Genomic DNA, 20,209 nt, shown 5'->3' with positions numbered 1-20,209 from the left:
ACGGTAATTCCACTACAAGTTACGTTTTCTATGGGTAACTTGTTTATACAACACAGCTCTTATCTGTCTGTATGAAATAAAATGGTGTCGGATTTTCCGACAATATATATATATAAAATAACAAATGATTTTGTACATCTAAATACAATATATACTTGATTGGTGGAAGTCCAATAAGGTGCATCCTGTCTGCCAGAAAATATGGTTAATACAAAATAATTTGTGATACAATTCAAAGTGGGAACTTCACATGATAAACGTAATTAATAAAAAAAACAAGACATATTATGAGCAGTAATACATAATTACAATATATCTTAGTAACTACAGGAATAGGAATGTGGCAACTATATGATGCAATAAATTTAACATCATCTATGTTATAAGAAGATAAGGTTTAAGTAACCCATTTTCCTACCAAAGGCAAAAAACCAGCGTTGAATATAATGAAATGCCATTTTCTGGGTGAGACCCGGAGACTTCCCGGAGCTTACTAGGCTGATATGCTAATGTCAGACTTTGGCATCAGTCATGTGTATGGAGTTCTATGGGCCTACCGGGGACCACGAGCCAGAACCTGGCCCCCCTCAGAGAGGCAAGGGGAGCAATGGCCTATAGAAACCCCCGTGTGGTTGGAAGCATTCCATGTCTGCCATTGACCGGGTCAGGCACCCAGAAAGGTAAGCATCCCAAAACAAACCCCTATTCTGGTGAAATTATTGCTACCAAAAGCCGAATAAGTGGATAGAACTCCCCGAAGAGAAACGAGCAAACAATCATGACATCACACGTCGCTATCTGCGCAGCAGGGGGGAGGGAGAGCCCTAGACCCCTCACGCTGGCTATTCACCCATCAGTTCTGAGGCTGTATGTCAAAACACACAAAAAACGCCGACTGGGGGGAGGGAGGGATATCGGGGAGCCTTTGGGTCTCACCCAGAAAATGGCGTTTCATTACATTCAACGCTGGTTTTCTGGGGGGAGCTCCGTCGGCTCCCTAGAGCTAACTACCCACAGAGGAAAACTTAGAGACTTACCCGGGAGGCGAACATTGCTCACTCCACAACTCGAAGGCGAGACAACTGGCTGCAACTGCCGACCCAAAATAACACAGGCCCAACAAAACCCAGGGACATGCATGAGGTAACGAACAGCCAGGACCCTGTTCCACCACCAAAAGCCCAGAACATGGTGCCAAAGACGGCAGCAAGAGCAGCGAATGTACGAATGTCAAAGGCACGGGAATAGACCACAGGCTGGTTAGCCTGAAGAACTCTGCGGACGACCTGGGAGACCCGCACCCTCGAACAGGGAAGAAGAGAAACTGGATCAACCCAAAGCGCGTCCCCGGACACAAAAGCCGTGGTACACAATAATGACGAAGAGCCGCCACCGGACACAACATGATGCACCCTCGGCCCAACCAGCCAAGCATCAACAACCCATGGACCCCTTCGAAAAGCAGCAGCCTCATTCTTCGCCAGAAAAGAGCATGTAACATAAAAACACCAGAGCATCACTTTTAATGTATTTTATGAAGCATATTAAACAAAAATTCAGAACAAAATATCATTTTATAACAAGTGTGTCTTATATATTGGAAAGTATGGCAGTGGTGTAATTCTGTATGTACACAGCAAACAAATTTCACCATTCAATACTTCTCATGGATATAACTATTGCTACTATTTGTGTATTTTTATACAAAATGTAGGTAGATGTGTTACATCTTATGTAGTTATGATGCAGGACGTAGTCTAATTTGTGTATTTAGCCAAAAGGTAGTCAGATGTGTTATATCTTTTGTGGTTATGTTGCTAAAAGTAGTCTAATCTGTGTGTTTATTCAAAACATATTCAGATGTGTAACACATTTAGTGGTTATGTTGCAGGATGTAGTCTAATCTATGTATTTACCCAAAACGTAGGTAGATGTGTTACATGTTATGTGGTTATGTTGCAGAACGTGTACGGCACTCAGCAGACACTGTCCACGGTTAGTACGGCTAAACTTAGACTCGTGTGCTCAGATTGGTGACGTCTCCCTCAAAGCACTTAGTGATGGTTGTCCGCACCTGGAGTGGATCAACGTTTCTTGGTGTGATAACATTACACAGAATGGTCAGTTAACATTGTTTTGGTTATATTGTATTATTTTTGTGCCTTTTAATATACTGTATTAGGATGTAGCCAAATTTCTTATCAAATATCCTGATCTTTAATCTTTAACTGCATATTCCTCCTTGGAGTTGGGTTAGCTACTGTGTTCACTTCAGAATAATAATAGTTAACCCATAAACTGTGCATGGCGTATATATACGCCATGAGTAACATGTCCCACAGTGCGCATAGCATATATATACGCCATAGGGAGCTAGGCACAATACAAATGGTCCGTGGCTACATGGGGTTCACATTAGCTTCTTCGGGGCTCTTGTAAATAGACGCCATGTTTAAAAAAAATCAGAGACAATATTCTCCGGTGTGAGAGCCACAGTACTGTGGGAGCAACCAAGGCTCCCGTTAGCCTTGGGAGGCAATCCTGTTAGCTCATGCACGAAACATGAGCTAACAGCATTGCTGTTCAGCTTGTGACCACAGCATTGCCTAAAAATGTCAAAATAAATATGTAACTGCTATTATTTAGCGATGACAACATTACAGATGACCCTGACTGTGATAAAAATGACCAGGATTGTGATAATAGCAGGATTGTTGTGATAATTTAGCGCTGTGGGAGGAGTAATGCTGAGGGACGGAGGGATAGCATCGTTTACTGATTGTGTGGCCACCTGTTATTGTCTGCATTCACCATACCAGTTCATTGGTTCTCTATGGTGAACACAAATGTAGATACTTATATATAATGTGAGTATTTGTGTAATAACAGCAAAAGAATTATGTTGGGAGGAGCCATTTGGGTGACGGAGGTGACGTTGTCTGCATGACTCGTCTCGCTCTGTGGAGGGTGGCCACTATGTTCTTTGGGCACCCTACAAGCTTATGTGTACAGTTACGGTGCATACAACATGTAGATACTTATATATAATGTGTGTATATAGTGTAATAACACTGTAAGCAGTATTGTTGGGGGAGAAATTTTAGTGTGTCTGACCTTGAATGAGTGAGGGAGACAGCCCCCAGCTGACTTTGTGTAGCAACGTCTCTTAGTGCCTGAACTAACTATATCAGCTTAGTTGTACAGTTGTGTTAAACAAAACCTGTAGATACTTATATATAATGTCTGTATATAGTGAATAAAATAAAAAACAGGATGGTGGGAGGAGAAAGTGGGCGAGTGAGACGCTGTTGAGGAAGTGGCAACGAGTGGTTGGCTGGTGTGTGGCGGTCACTCCTCGTTGCTTCTCGACTCATAATACCAACTTAGTGGTTTGTTATGGTGAACAAAACATGCAGATACTTATATATAACCTGTGTATAGAGTGTAATAACAGCAAAACTCTTTGTTTATTGTTTTATGAACATAATAATTGAATCACTAATACGCACACCATACTTTTGAGTATAGCAATGATTCATCCCTTTTATTATATAAATATATCACAATACATACTATTGAATAATATTACTGCAAAAAAAAAAAAATAAGAAAAAATCAATCAGAGACATTGAAATAATTAGGTAATAATATCTTTGTGGCAACTCCCACCTGTCAGCGCGGGTGACGCTGACCTCCCTGACGACTGCTCTGTCAACGCCCACATTTTGGCAGAATTCCTCATCCTATTGCGGCCAAAATGTGTTACCTACGATATTTTTTTATTTTTCCCGTGCTCAGGGAACACAAATTAACATTTTTAGAAGACGAAATAATTTTTTAGATTTTTTTTCTTGTGCACAGGGGTGTAAATCTCCTCAGGACCCCTTAGCAGTTTAAGGGTTAATGTATCAAGGTTACCATACCTTTGTGAGGTCACTGAGTTGGTATGCAGCAAATTCTGTGGAGCTTCCATTTTCTCGGTTCACTTGTGTTTGTAATATTTTACCATTTCTATCACTTACATAAACTGTTTTCCTTCTGATGGGAGAAGAAAGGAAAGATACAAATAATCTGAGCTCTGTCATCTATTTGGCTAATGCTGAGTCCACGATGTGTTAAATATATGGTGATCACATGCAATTACCTTGTGCTGTACACTTCTTTTGGATTACTGCACATTATTGTATTGTGGCATCTCTAAAGTGTTCTGTAACTCATTATATAATTCAGAAATGGGATTTATTGGGAGCATAACACAAATTGACTTTTGGGGATCCCAAATTCAAATATTTTATAATTTATGTCTGTCTCTAAAGCTGTAATCAGGGTTTTCCATGCAGGGACTCTGCGATTTGGATTACTTAGTATGAAGATGCAATATGCATTATCCAAAACCCTGTGCTCACATTCAGCTAATGCTACATCATTGACTCTTAAAGTTTCTGTGAACAAAATTTTTGCTTCATTATATGATGTAGACACATTAACCCTTAAACTGCGCAACGCACCTGCAGGCTCACGTCTGGTTTGCGCAACGCGCCTCCGGGTATTTGTATTTTTCACGTTCCATTCAAAACTCCCGCGGCTACATGGGGTTCACATCAGCTTCCTCAGGGCTCTTGTAAACAGGCGCCGTCTTTAAAAAAAATCGTGGTCCACATTCCCGGGTGTGGGAGCCTCAGTAGTGTGTGAGCAACCAAGGCTGGCGCTCACAGCATGAGCACACAGCACTGCTGTTCAGCGTGTGACCACAGCATCGCCTAATAATGTCAAAATATATATATAACTTGTATTAGCCATGATAGTGTTATAGAAGAGCCTGAGTGTGATAATGACTGGGTACAATGTTCAAATATCAGTGATTCAATGCTGTTCATGATGTTCACAGCGCTAGCCACAGCACCGCAGCATTATTTCGTCCATCTAGGAATCTTCAAATGATTTCTTAGGTTCCTTTTCAAAATAAACGTGTGGTCAATTATTCATTTTCAGGAATTATTGACCAGGATTGTGATAATAGCAGGATTGTGGATATAATTAGCGTTGTGCGTAGTATTGTGGAAGGAGGAATTTTGGTAAGGGAGGGAGGGCGAGAATTGAGGTAGCCTCATCGTGTGTGTGTGGCAGGCACTCTTGTTTTGCTCACCATACTAGCTTAGTGGTTCGCTATGGGCAACACATACGTACATGGGTATATATAGTGTGTATATATAGTGTAAGAACAGCAACAGAAGAATGTTGAGAGGAGCTATTTTGGTGAGGGAGGTGACGTAATCGTAGCGTCGTCTGCTGTCGGCTGTGTGATTTGTCATGCAGTGTATGGTGGCCACTGTACTGTTTGGACACAATACCGGCTTACTTGCATAGTTCTGGTAAATAAAACATGTAGATAGATATATAGAACATGTGTAATAAGAACTATAACAGTATTGTGGGAGGAGCAATGTTGGCGAGTAAGATGTTGTAGTGAGGGAGACTGGCTGGGTGTGGCTGCTCTCACTCGAGGTGTTCTGAGTGTGTTGATGGTGAATGTATATAGTGTGTGACAGTGTATAGTGTGTAAATAGATTGTATATATACATAAATTAGCATGATACATAGTAAATATGTGCAACATATGTGTACACAAGTGTCATGCACGTAACACAGTGTCTTCGGACAGTACGGATGTTTTACTGCCATAATAAAGTGTATGTGTTCACTATACAAAGGATTAGCACGTAAAAACAAATAAAATGTATTTGGAACTGTGCGAAAAAAATGAACAAAAATATATTCGCGGCAACTCGCGCGCCCCGCCCCGAGCGCCCTACTGGCCCCGGGAGCGTACGTCACGGGCGAACAGGGAATGATGACGTCACGCCCCAACTTACGGACCCCATAGCAGCCAAAGTAAGTACAATTTCGATTTTTTTTCTACATACCCATACTGAGGGAAGGGTTTCTGACACTTTAAAAAGAAAAAAATTTTTTTTCCAGAGAATTTATTTCCTGCGCACTGCGGGGGTGTCATATTTGGAGGCAACGCAGTTAAGGGGGTTAAATGGTCCACCTCACAAGTTGAAGCTTCCTGTAGCTTATACACTGGTGTAATCAATCCTTAAGAATATCACCAGTTCTCTAAGACCCACACTGGTCTACTGACAGACAGACAGCTAAACTCCTCCATCTACAAAGTAAAGGGAGCTTAGGGGATCAGATACCTGTGAACAGACTGGAGCAACCATCAGGGACCCCGAGTTGTTGGGGGGAGCCATGTTATGATGAACGTGTTTTGTGTTCAACAGGTGTGACTGTGGTGTTATTGTACACAAAATGTGCACAAAAGGAATTACTAGCAAAGTATGAAGATGATCTTTAATTTTCTAATGAACAGAACCCATAAGTAATGCAGTAGCCAACAAAGTAAAATCTGGATCATCTGCCATGAAAAGCTCAGTTTCTCAGTGTACTGTGCTTGCTCTAGTACTTTAGACACAGACAAAGATACAAAATCTAGCATCGTTTGCAGATGATACAAGAATCTTCGTGAGAGAGTAGAAAATATAGAGGACACAGCAAACCTCCAATCGTATGTTACATCTTTGAATGGGCTTCAGAAAATAACATGATGTTTAACCTCTGTGATGCGTTAAGTTTATTGTGACATTTCTCCTGTGCGCATAAAATCAAGTGTTCGCAATTTTTTTTTATCTTTGTAAAATGATAAATTCCCTTCCCTGAACATGTAATTGTAAAAAAACTAAAACATTCTACTTACTTTGGCTGTAGGGATGTGGAGAAGGGGGTGTGTGATGTCATCGTGGGCTGCTCGCCTGTGCATGAAGCTCCTAGAGGCGGTCGCGTGGGCCATTCAAGCACCGCGAGTTGCCACAAATATATTTTCAATTATTTGTTCTATGTATTTTCAATGCAGTTTTATTTTTTTTTTTATCATATATGACACATATTTGTGTCTTTTACAATATGTATTCAGTAGTAGAATGTTCATAATTTTCCATGGAACTGTGATATGTGTCAGTAATGTGTCCACAGTAAATGTTTATTGCCACAATATTACTTGTTCAAAATGCCCTAAAATTACTATATGTACACTTTCACACACTATGTATACAGTAAGACACTGTATTACACACTCAGTACATCGGAAGTGAGTGATAATCAGTGAAGCAGTCCATGGTACACAGCGCGACTTCGCTCTTGTTGCACCAGGTACAGATAGATTTTCGCTTCCTGTTTCTTCGTTCTGTGTGCTTGCAAATAACGCACTCGTGTACACCCTTGGCTTTAGTACTTGTAGGTGATATGTAGCCAAGCTTGTAAAGTGAAAGGTAGTCTTGAAAAAATTACAGGAAAAGATAAGTTTGTAAGGTAGTCTTGAAAAGATCACTTTGTAAGGTATTCGGGAAGAGATTCAGCTATTCTTGAAAATTTCTATAGAAAACACCATTATGGAAGCCGCTAACACTGTTTATCTATGCTACTTGTATCATCACTGAACCCAGAAAACGATTCATGTGTCTATCATCTATAAAAATTGGAGATAACAAGGATGAGCATTGGTGGTGCTCAGCTACTACGGGATATGCTCATTGTATCGTCCTCATCGGTGCTGTATCACTTACATCCGACCCTTGTGTTAGGTCCTTATTGTGCTTAGCTTCATCAATATCATGATCCTTATGTTCTTCAAAGAATATGATCTGAATTTCACCGACAGAGCGAACTTTCAACATCGCGTCGAATTGGTGTTTGGGGAGCCAAAGGCGCATGCGTCACCCATGGCTGTTCACTAAGCCAGCCAGCCAGCAGCCCTAGGACATTCTGGGATTTTTTCCAAGATGGCTGCCCCTCGCTGTCGATTCCAAGAGTTCATTTTGTACACAACCTTCTGCACGCATGTTTTGAATGGGAATGAAATATTTAAAAGGTGTTTTCTCAACTCGCGCAGTTTCCCACCGACCAAGTTTTCTTGGCTCACGCAGTCAAGTAGTTAACCACTGTGCTGGGCTGGCCGAGAAAACTTGTTTGTTTAAAACTGCGCCGGCCTGAGAAAACACCATTTTAAGATTTTGGGCCCATTTAAAATGCGAGCGTGGTTGGTTGGGTACGAAATGGACTCCTGGGACCTCCAGTGGAGGCAGCCATCTTGGGAAAAAACTACCAAAATGCCTAGCTACTGGCTGGATCAGTTCCGAGTGAACAACCATGGATGGTGCATGTGCCTCTGGCTCCCAACCCCTGTCCGATGGAGTGTTGAAAAATTTCTCTCTGTCAGTGAAATTCAGACCTTATTGTTTGAAGAACATAAAGGACATGATATTGATGAAGCTATGCACAATAAGGACCTAACACTAAGGTCAGATGCAAGTGATACAGCACTGATGAGGACGATACAGCGAGTGTATCCAGTAGTAGCTGAGCGCTGCCCATGCCCAACCTTGTCATCATCAATTTCTATACAGTAGATGCACCTAATTTCCCATATACAGGTGAAGATATGAGTGATACCAGGACAGAATTTTGTCATTGAGCTTTTCCTAGATTTTCCAAGAATGCCTGTATTTTTTTCAATCATTCCTTACAAAGCCATCTTTTCAAGAATAGCTGAATCTCTTCCAGAATACCTGAATATCATCCAGAATACCTGAATCTCTTCCGAATACCTTACAAAACGATCTTTTCACGACTACCTTACAAATTTATATTTTACTATAATCTTTTCAAGACTACCTTACACTTCACAAGCTTGGCTACATACCACCTACAAGTACTAAAATCAAGGGTGTACGTGAGAGCGTTATTTGCAAACACACACAACGAAGGAACGGGAAGTAAATTTTTTTTGTACCTGGTGGATCGAGTGCAAATTTTTGCCATGTACCATGGTTCTTTGATTATCACTTACTTCCGAAATACTGAATGTGTAATACAGTGTGTGACTGCATAAATAGTGTGTGAAATATTGTAAATATATTGAACAGGTAATTTTGCACCAATGAACATTTGTTGTGGACACATATCTGACACATTTATCACAGTTCCATGGAACATTATGAACGTTCTACTGTACACATATTGTAAAGGGCACAAATGGCCATCATATACGATAAAAAAACTAATTATATAGCATTAAAAATACATATAAAAAATAAATGTTAATATATTTAACGGCAATGGCAACTCTCGAGGCTTGAATGGCCCACGCAAATGCCTCTGGGAGCTTCACGCACGAGCGACCAGCCCATGATGACATCCCGCACCACTTTATCCACGTCCCCACAGCCAAAGTAAGTGGAAATTGTTAAATTTTTTACATGTACATGTTCAGGGAAGGGAATTTAACGTTTTACAAAGGATTTTTTTTTTACGAACACACAATTTTTAGCTCACAGCCAGAATTTCACAATAAAAGCGGCACATCAGAGTGGTTAACGAGGATAAATTCCAGTTACTGTACTGTGGAAAAAATGAAAATATTTAAACAAAAACCACATGTAAAATGTAGTCAAAGCATACTATTGAAAGAAAAAGCAATGTAAAGATTTAGGAGTACTGTATATCATGTTGGAAGACATTACTTTTAAATAACACATCCTAATAGCTGTCACAACTGTAAGAAAATTGACAGGTTGGATAACAAGAACTTTTTAAACAATAGATGCCACACCAATGATATTTTATAAAATGTTAGTGTTCTCTAGAGTGGAATATTGTTACATACTAGCAGCCCCATTCAAAGCTGGAGAAATTGCTGACCTGGAGAACATGCAAAGATCTTTTACTAATAAAATCCACTCAATGAAGCATCAACATTTTTTAAACCGCTTAGTTAAATTTGTAATCCCTAGTACACAGATGAAAGAGATACATAATAATTTACACTTGAAAAATATGAGGACTGGTTTCACATCTGCACACAGAAATAACACCATATTAGACCAGAAGGCATGGCAGGATGTACAAAATAGCCCCAATGGAAAGCAGATATGCAGTAGGCATACTGAGAGAGAATTCAATCAATGTCAAAGGCCCAAGGCTTTTGAACACTCTTACCTCAAACATATTGGGCATAACTGGCCAGCCTCTTGCATTGTTCAAAAGAGAACTTGACAAACACCTTCAAACGATATCTGATCAACCAGGCTGCAAGCATCCACATCGAATAGCCTGTTGATTGGATCACCAACTAAGAGGCCCGGTCAGAGACCAAGCTGCGGGGACGTTGATACTCGGGATCCTTGATTGATAAATAACATGGTGGTTCTAGAAAAGTGTGTACATCGTTTGCAGCAAAGTTATCAATGTTTTCTATGCAGTTACTTAATTTAGTGTGTCCTACCTTTCTGGTATTTTCTATGAGGAGCCCCATCGGCTCCCTGAAGCTATACGAACTTCTCCGGCGTCAGGGGATTTGTTCCTTTGGTCCTGGTGGTCGTTTTATTTGTTTCATAGGGGTTCGTTGGTTGTGGATGCTTGGTTGGTTAGGCCGGGGGTGCATCTCACTCTGTGTCCGGTAACTGCTTTACCTTGCTACCTGCAGGCCCCCGGTTCTGTGTCGGTGGACACGCTATGGGTTGATCCGGTATCCCTGGTTGCCAGTTTCAGGGTCCCTGTTCCACAGGTTGTCCACAGTGTCTAGCCTGCCTATGGTCTACCCTCACACCCATGTTGTTAGAAAGTATGTCACTATTTTGGCTGTCTTTGGCAATGTATTTTTGAACGATATTTGAGTGTCGGGATTTTGGAGGTTGAACAGGGTTCTGGCTGCCAGGTATCTTGTGAATGTTTCACTTCCTCTGCGGCCTTGTTTGGCCTTAAGGAATCTGTTGTGGCCATGTATCTTTTCCTTGCATTTAGACCTGCAGTGCTGCCACCTTTCTGGTATGTCCGTGTTTGTCTTCTCTGCGGGTTGTTAGCTTCAAGTAGCCAATAAGGCTCCCCACAGAAAATCAGTGTTGAATGTAATGAAATGCCAGTTTCTGGGTTAGCCCCAGAGGCTATCTGACACCCCTCCATCCCTTTGGTCGGCGGCTTTCATCCTTCAAGAACTGAATTTGTGTGTTGCCAGCTCACCCGATCTGGCTCCCCCTCCCCATTGCTGTGGGTTTGGGGGTAGTACTAATGAGCAGGCAGTTAGTTGGATGAAGTGTTGCTAGTTTGTTTATCTGGAGAGTTCTTTTGCTATTTTGAGGATGTAGCTCACAATTTTCAACCAAACTGGTCTGTTTTGATTCACCTACCTTTCTGGGTGCCTTCCTTGGTCGATGGGAAGTATGTCATACAGTACTTTAAATGTAAAGTGCTCATAGGCCATTGCTCCCTGCACCTCTCTGAGGGGAGGCCAGGTTCTGGCTCGTGGTTCCCAGTAGGCAACAAGAACTCTGCGACTGATGGCCCCAACTAATAGCGCACTATATTAGTATGGATAGCTTCAGGAAGCCTCTGGGCTCACCCAGAAACTGTTGTTTCATTACATTCAATGCTGGTTTTCTGGGGGAAGCCCCGTTGGCTCCCAGGAGCTATACCAGGCTGATATGCTAATGTCAGACTTTGGCATCAGTCATGTGTATGGAGTTCTTAGGGCCTACCGGGGACCACGGCCAGAACCTGGCCCCCTCAGAGAGGCAAGGGGAGCAATGGCCTATATAAACCCCTGTGTGGTTGGAAGCATTCTATGTCTGCCATTGACCGGGTCAAGCATCCAGAAAGGTAAGCGTCCCAAAACAAACCCCTATTCTGGTCAAAATTGCTACCAAAAGCCGAACTAGTGAATAGAACTCCCCAACAGAAAACACGCAAACTAGTATGACGTCACACGTCACCGCGCTGCTGTCTGCGCAGCTCCCCCCCCTCCTCGGGAGGGGGAAGGGGGAGCCCCAGACCTTTCACACCGGCTATCCACCCATCAGTTCTTCGGCTGATGCTATGGGCACCGGTTATGTGCTCTGGCTCCAGTGGTTGTTTCAAGTACTGCCCTTGGGGCTTGGGGTTACCTTCCACAAGTTCCTTGGGTCCTGCTTCTGCTAGGCCGTTTACTGTTTGGTTTTTGGCCGTCCCTTGTGTGCTAGGGGGTTCTGTCTTCCTTGTTTGCCTTAAGGTAAGGGGCAGTTTGCACTGGTAGGGGGACAGGGTACTGCACAGCTTGTTTTCACAAATCATAGCGGCCGGCTCTGTTCCGCCTGGGTACGCCGTCCTCTTGCGGGGTTTTCCGTTTCTTTTTGTTTGTCTGTCTGGGGGTGGGGGGGTGGGGGGGTCTGCCTTTGGTTCTTGCACTCTTTGTACTGGGTTCTCTTACTTCTTCCGGTGGTTCCCCCTGCTTGGTCCCCTGTGAGTGTACACGTCCCGGGGGTTCAGTTCTTAGAAAGTTTTTTGGTAGACTTGGGGGCCAGTTTGCAGTACCCTGCCAGGGATTACCTGAGCGTGAATCCTTTTATAGTAAACGCTAAGGACCCTGGGAATCCCCTAGGGGGAGCATGGGCCCGATGGATGTGGCCCCGGAGTGCCCTCACTTTGTGCGAGTTCAAGGGTTGCTCTGTCCCGTTGTCTCAGGGTGACTCTCACTGTTTTGCCTCCGTCTGTGGGTTCGGGGTCGGGGCGGGGCTTCCATGGTTTTGAGACTCGGTTGGTCTCTGGGAATTTCCCTTCCGGGGTAGTGACAGGGGCATTTGAACCGGTTCTTCCAGCCGTGTTGTATGAGTCTGCCAGTGGGCTCCCTTCCTTAGTGATTTTCACGGCTGCCCCGGTTTTTTCATGTGAGGCTGGGGCTTTGGGGGAACAGCTCAGCCCTGGGGCCTGCCGCATGGGTTCCCGGGGCTGGGTTGGCTATGACATGGGGGGCTTCAGGCCCTGTTGGACCCTGCCGGGGTTTTTCTACCCTCTGAGCGGGGTTTCCGGTTACGCGGAGTGGGGTTTTTCCTTCCCCACTCTCCGCACGAGTTGTTAGGCGTTGGCCCCTCCCCGGGCTTGGTACCTTGTCCATTAAGCCCGTTGATTCCGTCCTGTCGGTGGGTGCTCTTCTCTGTTCTTTGCCCCTTTTTTCTTGGGACGAGACTTCTTCGTCATGTTGCCCTCTTCTTAGGGTTCTGCATGACTTTTGGTCTCGGGTGCGACTGGTCTTTTCTGTGCCCTCGTCATTTGTGCTTGCTTCTGTGTTCTCGAAGATACGGGTTGGTTTTTGCTCCTTCCCGTATTCTTGGAGCGTCTGTCGTCTTTCGGTGAAGTTTCCTTCCAGTCCTTTCTAGGGCTTGTTGGTCTTCATCTGGCCTTCTGGGTTTTTGGCCCTGTCTCGTCCTTTTGTTCTGGTCTCTTCTCTCCATGCTGTGTCTCGGCCCTGCTTGTTTTCCTTCCGTTCTCCTGGTCCATGATGCTGAATTGGGCTACTTGTTACCCTGTTGGGCTATTGGTGGCCTGCATGGGTTCCGATTCGGTTCATTGTTTTCCTTACATGAGCCGGCTCTGTGGGTCTTTGCTTACTTCTTTTTGGCTTCTGTTCCCATGAGTTGGCCTGTTTCTTCAGCGAATCACTCCGGATACTACCCATTGGGCTACTTTTCTGCTCTGTTGTTGAACAGAGTAGAAAGGAATAGAGTAACCCAACCCATTGGGCTCCTTTCTTTCGTGTCCTGCGCATCCGCCGTGGCAGTTTGTGTTGGTTCAGGGCCGTGTGCACATGTGCTGGTGTTCTGCTTCCATTTTCTCTCGGGTGGTTTGCCTCTCGCTCTTCTCATTCTCCAGTCTGTGCCCCGTTGCTCTTGGGGCAACATTCTGCAGTGCCGCTATGGGGAGGTCGCTGAGTTTTCCCTGCGTTTTGGGTGGGGGGCACCTCCTTTGCTGCTCCCCTCCTCTTTTCCTGCATGAGCGGCTTGGGCCTGCTTCCGCGGGTGGTGCTCTTGGTTTTCTCGGCTGTGGGTGCAACAATACCCTGGCCGCCTCCGACGGCTCCATTCTCATAGACTTGTGACATGACCCTTCCATGCCTATGTTCTGCAGGTGAGTTGGTGCGGTCTGGTGTCTCCTTTGTCCAGACGCTGTTTTGTTTTTAAGGGATACGAATGGGTGTACATACGTACTTGAGAACATAGAACATACAAACAGGGGTGCCTGCTGAGGGGCTATTGGCCCATACGTGGCAGCACTTGTTTCTAACCACCCGATTCAGTTGTCAGATCACAGGTGACTCCAGGAGGCCTCTTGGCCCGTACGAGGCGGCTCCTGACTATACTCATCCTGCCCCTTTCTTATGCATGTTCAACCATGCTTGCTTGAGTTTCGGGGCCCCGCCTCCACTTTGTTCCAAGGTGCAAAGTGGAGGTGCCTATTCAGTGGTACATGTTCCTGTGTCAAGGGTGTTATATACTCACCTATTTGTGCTCACCTACTTGTGCTTGCGGGGTTGAGCTCTGGCTTTTTGGTTCTGCCTCTCAACTGTCCATCAACTGACATACAGATTCCTGAGCCTCCTGGGCTCTCTTATCTGCACTTGACGCTGGGTGTGGGGTTGGCCTTCGCCACATCCCTTTCTCATGCATTCCTGTTGTCTCCTGCTCTGACACTGGTATGCTTCTTCTATCTTTTATATGGCTCATTTGGGTGTTCAGTTCGCCTCGTTGCCCCCGTTGCATGTGCCCCATGTGTTGGTGGTCATGTCCCCTCTAGATCTTCGGTCTACTGGGAGTGTGTGGGACATGTCCAGCGGGTTTTGGTGTTGGTCCTGTCCCTTCGTTCCTGTTTGCTGCCTACCTTTTTCGTTCCTCAGCTTTTGTCCTCCATATTGTGTGTTTTGTTTGTGCCTTTTGGCTCCTGTTGCCGGATTTCGATTCTGGTTCCTGGCTTTTCCAGCCTGTTGGCATTTTCAGAGTCTCGCGATGTCCCTTCTCTGGAGTCTGTCGGGGTCTTGGTCTCCACCCTCCTGGCGGCTCGCTGGCATTGGGACGTTTTTTGATACGGCAGACATTCCATCTCCTTTTTGCCAGCTGGGGTTTCCGGCTCTGCCTGCTCGGTGGTCGCACCCGAGGTCTCACCGTGGCTCCGCCTCTTCCTCTGCTCGTTTGGCTCTGCCTTGAGTCTTGCCTTCTCTTGGTGGTCGGATGGCTTCGTTGCTGGTGTCCCACCTGCGTGCTGCTTCTTGGCAGCAGTGTGTGGTATTTTGGCGGTCCTTCCTTTTTTCCTTCTGTCCCTTGTGTTGTTGGCGTGGTCTTGTCCTTCTCTTATGTGGGTTCGGGGCCGTCATTTTGCCGCATACTGTCGCCTAGTTTCATTCGGCGCTAGCGGAGCCACTTCTGCTTGCGTTCGGTGTTGATGATACTTCTGCACCATTCTGCATGCTGTCTCATGCATTGGATAACCTCCGGCCTGCTCATGCGCCATCTGAGCCGTCCTGGTCGTGGGACTGGGTGCTCTCTCTCTTTTCTTCTCATCAGTTCTTGTGGCCCCTTCGGTTCCGGTTGGTGTTTCGGGGGCTCTTTTCCTGTTGGCGTTGGCCTTGGGTTGGTGAGCTTCGTGCTCTCCTCCGGCGCTGGGGTTTCTGCTCCTTTGGTTGGGGCGATCGTTTTGTTCCTCTGCGGCCTTCTCCATCTTTTCTGGTACAGTATCCACTCAATTTAACAACCTCTTTTATACCGATCTGCCGGTATTAACGACCGGTTTGGGAGATCGGTATCTGGAGCCTCATATACTGGTCTGGTGGTCGATATTACCGATGGTCGGTATTGAGTTTGTTCTGGCATCGGCAGCCTCTCACATGGCGACCAGGCGATCATCCAGAGTGGTATATTAAATCTTAACTTTCTTTTAAAATGATTCAGTTTTATGAAGAAAATTCTAAATTATTATTAATAAAATATTTTAAAACAATTGTTATTAAAAAAATTCTTTGTTTTCTTATTAGATACCTTTTATAGTATAGGCAATAGGTATTTTTTTTCCCACGGACCTAGAATGTACTGCGCCTGGCCATGTGACCGCATTGTTTACTGTCAACTCGTGCAGTTGAGAGCAATGTCTCAGAATATTAGCCAGAGAAAATCAGATTCAGACAAAAATAGATAAATTCATGATTTCAACGGTTCGTGAAAGCACCCACTGGGAAGTCAACAAGTCATGCAGCATCCACTGGCAACGAGTGCCCTACAAGCCATACTGCACCCGCCAATGCTGAATTCCCATCGACAAGCTGTGCAGCCTCCGCCGGCAACGAATACTCTGCAAGCTATGCTGCACCCGCCGATGCTGAATTCCAATAAACAAGTTGTGCAGCCACCACCGGCAATGAATGCTCTGCAAGCTATGCTGCACCCGCCGATGCTGAATTCCCACCAACAAGTCATGCAGCCTCCGCTGGCAATGAATGCTCTGCAAGCTATGCTGCACCCGCCTTTGCTGAATTCCCATCGACAAGTCGTGCAGCCTCCGCCGGCAACGAATGCTCTGCAAGCTCTGCTGCACCCGCCGATGCTGAATTCTCATCGACAAGTTGTGCAGCCTCCGCCGGCAACGAATGCTCTGCAAGATATGCTGCACCTACCAATGCTGAATTCCCATCGGTAAGTCGTGCAGCCTGCGCCGGCAACGAATGCTCTGCAAGCTATGCTTCACCCGCCGATGCTGAATTCCCATCGACAAGTCATGGAGCATCCGCCAGCAACGAATGCTCTGCAAGCCATGTTGCACCCGCTGATGCTGAATTCCCATCAAAAGTCGTGGAGCCTCCACTAACGATATAAAATATGATTGAACGGCATATAAATTACTGTAAAAAGTGTTGATAGAGTACAGTATTGTAAGTGTTAATGATTATTTAAGCCTCGACAAAAAGATACTGTACAGTGTAAATATACAGTAGAAATAATTTTCAATTGTGAATTAGAATTAGAACTCATGTGAATTAGTAGTAAGGCTAGCTGTTGTGTTAAGTGAATGCCTGAAAACAAGTGTACATACTGTGTGTACCCTGTATACAGTACTGAACAATATAAAACAAGCGCTGCAGAGGATGACGTAATCTTCACAGCTTCATAATCTTCAGCTTCATTAAAAGTAAGTCAATTTACCAATTTTATTATAGTATTTCATCATATTATTTTTTTTTCAACAAAAGCTACATATTAATCTCTGCAAATGTATATTCTATCATTAGCAGAGAAAAGGTGAGCTCAAAATATTTCGTCTTGGCTAGCTCTCAAGTGTCAAGGCTCAATCGCCATTGTTATGGCTTGGCCGCCACAGCCTGTGTCATAACATTAAAAATACATTACCTGCACTGTTCAGGGTAAAACAAAACACATCTCTAAAATTTTATTGAGAAAATATTAACAATCACTGATTGATACATGAAATATTTTGCAATACAAAGGAATGAACCAATTTTTTCCCACCCATCTGGACTTGATCAGACTGTGTTCACACATCATCCATGCAGCAGCCACCAGCTGCCTTAATCGTCGGGGAGGCACTAAATTGGAATGCAATTACGCAATGAACTTTATTTAATTTTAGTTATACAGTATAAAATATATCCTACCTGAATGTAACTTGAAAAATTACCCGACCCAACTTAACTTCGGAAATAACGGAGCTCCGGAAATAACGACCAGGGTACAGCCCCATATAGGCCATTAAATTGAGTGAATACTGAATGTGACTGCTGCTTTCCGGAGGGGTCCCTGGGTTGTTGATGCCTTGTTGGTTTGGCCGGGGGTGCTTTAGGTTTTGTGCCCGGTTACGGTTCTCCGCCATTTTTGGTGCGCCACGGCTTCTGTGTCCGTGGATGCGCTTTGGGTTGATCCGGTTTCCCTTCTTCCCTGTTTGCAGGTGCGGGTCTCCCGGGTCGTCTGCAGGGTTATTAACCCTTCAATTGCGCATCGCATCATATGATGCTTTGACCGACTTGCAGTAAATTGCGCATCGCATCATATGATGCTTTGGAGTACTACGCAAGATTTAAACGGCCCGCAAATACACGGGGTTCACCACACCTTCATCAGGGCTCTTGTAAACAGACGCCATTTTTAAAAAAAATCGTGGGCCAAACTCCAGGGTGTTAGGGGCCTCAGTATTGAGTGAGCTACCAAGCCTGACACACGCAGCATGAGCTCACAGCACTGCTGTTCAGCTTGTGACCACAGCATCGCCTAAAAATGCCATAATATACTTGTTCATGCTATTATGTAGCGATGATATTATTACAGAAGACCCCTGACTGTGATAAAACTGACCAGGGTTCTGATAATAGCAGGATTGTGGTGATATTTGGCGCTGTGCGCCATGGAGGGAGGAGTAATGCTGTGGGAGGGAGGATGGTGGCGTTGTCTTTTGAGTGTGTGTGGCCACCTTTTATTGACTGCACTCACCATACCAGCTTAGTGGTTCGCTATGGTGAACACAAATGTAGATACTTATATATAACGTGTGTATAGTGTGAGATAACAGCGAGAGTAGGAGGTTGGGAGCCGCCATTTTGGTGAGGGAGGAGCGTCGTCTGCAGGACTTATCATGTTGTTTACTGATGACCACGATGGTCTTTGGGCACCATACCAGTTTACTTGTACAAGTATGGTGAATAAAACAGGTAGATATTTATATATAATGTGTGTATATAGCATAATAACACCACACAGTATTGTTGTAGGAGAAATATTAGTGCGTCTGGCCTTGAGGGCGGCAGCCATCAGCTGACTGTGTGAGTAGCTACGTCTCTCTGCCTTTACTCACCATACAAGCTTAGATGTACAGTTATGGTGAACAAAACATGTAAATACTTATATATAACGGCTGTATATAAAAGCAAATACAGTATGGTGGGTGGAGAATGGTGGCAAGGCAGGTGAGGTGAGGTGAGGGAGGGAGTGGCAGCCAGTGGCAGCCAGTCACTGTCTGTCACTGCCACTGCCACTCAGCATACCAACTTAGTGGTTTGTCATGGTGAACAAAACATGCAGATACTTATATATAACCTGTGTATATAGTGTAATAACCGACAAAGTATTTGTTCACTGTTTGATGAACATAATTGAATCAACATTATGTACACCATATATTTGAGTACAGCGATGATTCACTCATTTTATTATATAAATATATCACACTACACACTATTGAATAATATTACAGCAAAAAAACTACGAAAAATCAATCAGAGACATTGAAATAATTAGGTAATTATCTCTTTGTGGAAACTCTGGCCTGACAGCTGGCGATCAACAGACCACCTGGGACGCACGCTCAGTCAGCACCTAATTTTTGTCACACTTCCCCGCCCTATAGTGGGCAATGTATGCCACTTATGATTTTTTTATTATTTTTCCCGTGATCAGTGAACACAAATTAACAGGTTAGGAAGAAAAAATAATTTTTTTTTTTTTTTTTTTTGGTATGCGCCTGTGGGTGTCAAATAGTATATAGCTATGCGCCATTTAAGGGTTAAGGCTGGCCGGCAAGCGGCCTCTCCCAGTGCCCATGACGTTCGCAAGTTCTTGGCTCTTGCTGCCGTTCCTTGGGACTGTGTCTTGGGTGGACTTTCGGGCATGGAGATTTTGGCAGTTATTCTGGGTCCTGGCTGTTCGTTGCCATGTTCGCGTCCTTAGGCTTGGTCGGGCCTGTGTCGCTTTGGGTTGGCTGTTGCAGCCAGTTGTCTCGCTTCGTGTTGAGGTGTGAGTGGTGGCAGCCTCCCAGATACGTCCCTTAGACCTTCCTCTGTGGGTAGTTAGCTCCGGGGAGCCGACGGGGCTCCCTCCAGAAAACCAGCATTGACTCTAATGAAACGCCATTTTCTGGGTGAGACCCGGAGGCTTCCCAGCAACCCTCCCTCCCTCCGATCGGCGGTTTTCGCGTGTTTTTGACATCCAGCCTCAGAACTGATGGGTGGATAGCCGGCGTGAGAGGTCTGGGGCTCCCCCTTCCCACTTCCGGAGAGGGGGGAGCTGCGCAGACAGCCGCGCAGTGACATGTGACATCATACTAGTTTGCTGGTTTTCTGTTGGGGAGTTCTATTCATTAGTTCAGCTTTTGGTAGCAATTTTAACCAGAAAAAGGGTTTGTTTTGGGATGCTTACCTTTCAGGATGCTTGACTCGGTCGATGGCAGACATAGAATAATTCCAACCAAACGGGGGTTTCTATAGGCCATTGCTCCCCTTGCCTCTCTAAGGGGGGTCAGGTTCTGGCCGTGGTCCCCTGTAGGTCCTAAGAGCTCCATACACATGACTGATGCC

General features: G+C 44.7%; 1 protein-coding gene across 3 annotated transcripts in view; it reads left to right on the top strand.

The window, feature by feature from the left end:
• The window catches only part of LOC123758036 (F-box/LRR-repeat protein 20), a 446,116-nt gene that overhangs the window by 158,664 nt on the left and 267,243 nt on the right, over positions 1 to 20,209 (top strand). For all 3 annotated transcript variants that reach the window (XM_045742212.2, XM_045742214.2, XM_045742215.2), the window contains one exon: positions 1,963 to 2,120. In XM_045742212.2, coding sequence (XP_045598168.1) covers positions 1,963 to 2,120 — 158 coding nt within the window. The remainder of the gene's footprint in view (positions 1 to 1,962; positions 2,121 to 20,209) is intronic.

The sequence above is a fragment of the Procambarus clarkii genome, chromosome 40, assembly GCF_040958095.1.
Source record: "Procambarus clarkii isolate CNS0578487 chromosome 40, FALCON_Pclarkii_2.0, whole genome shotgun sequence".
Classification (NCBI taxonomy): Eukaryota; Metazoa; Arthropoda; class Malacostraca; order Decapoda; family Cambaridae; genus Procambarus; species Procambarus clarkii.
Note: the sequence above shows the minus strand (reverse complement) of the source record. Positions and strands in the feature narration are given on the sequence as shown.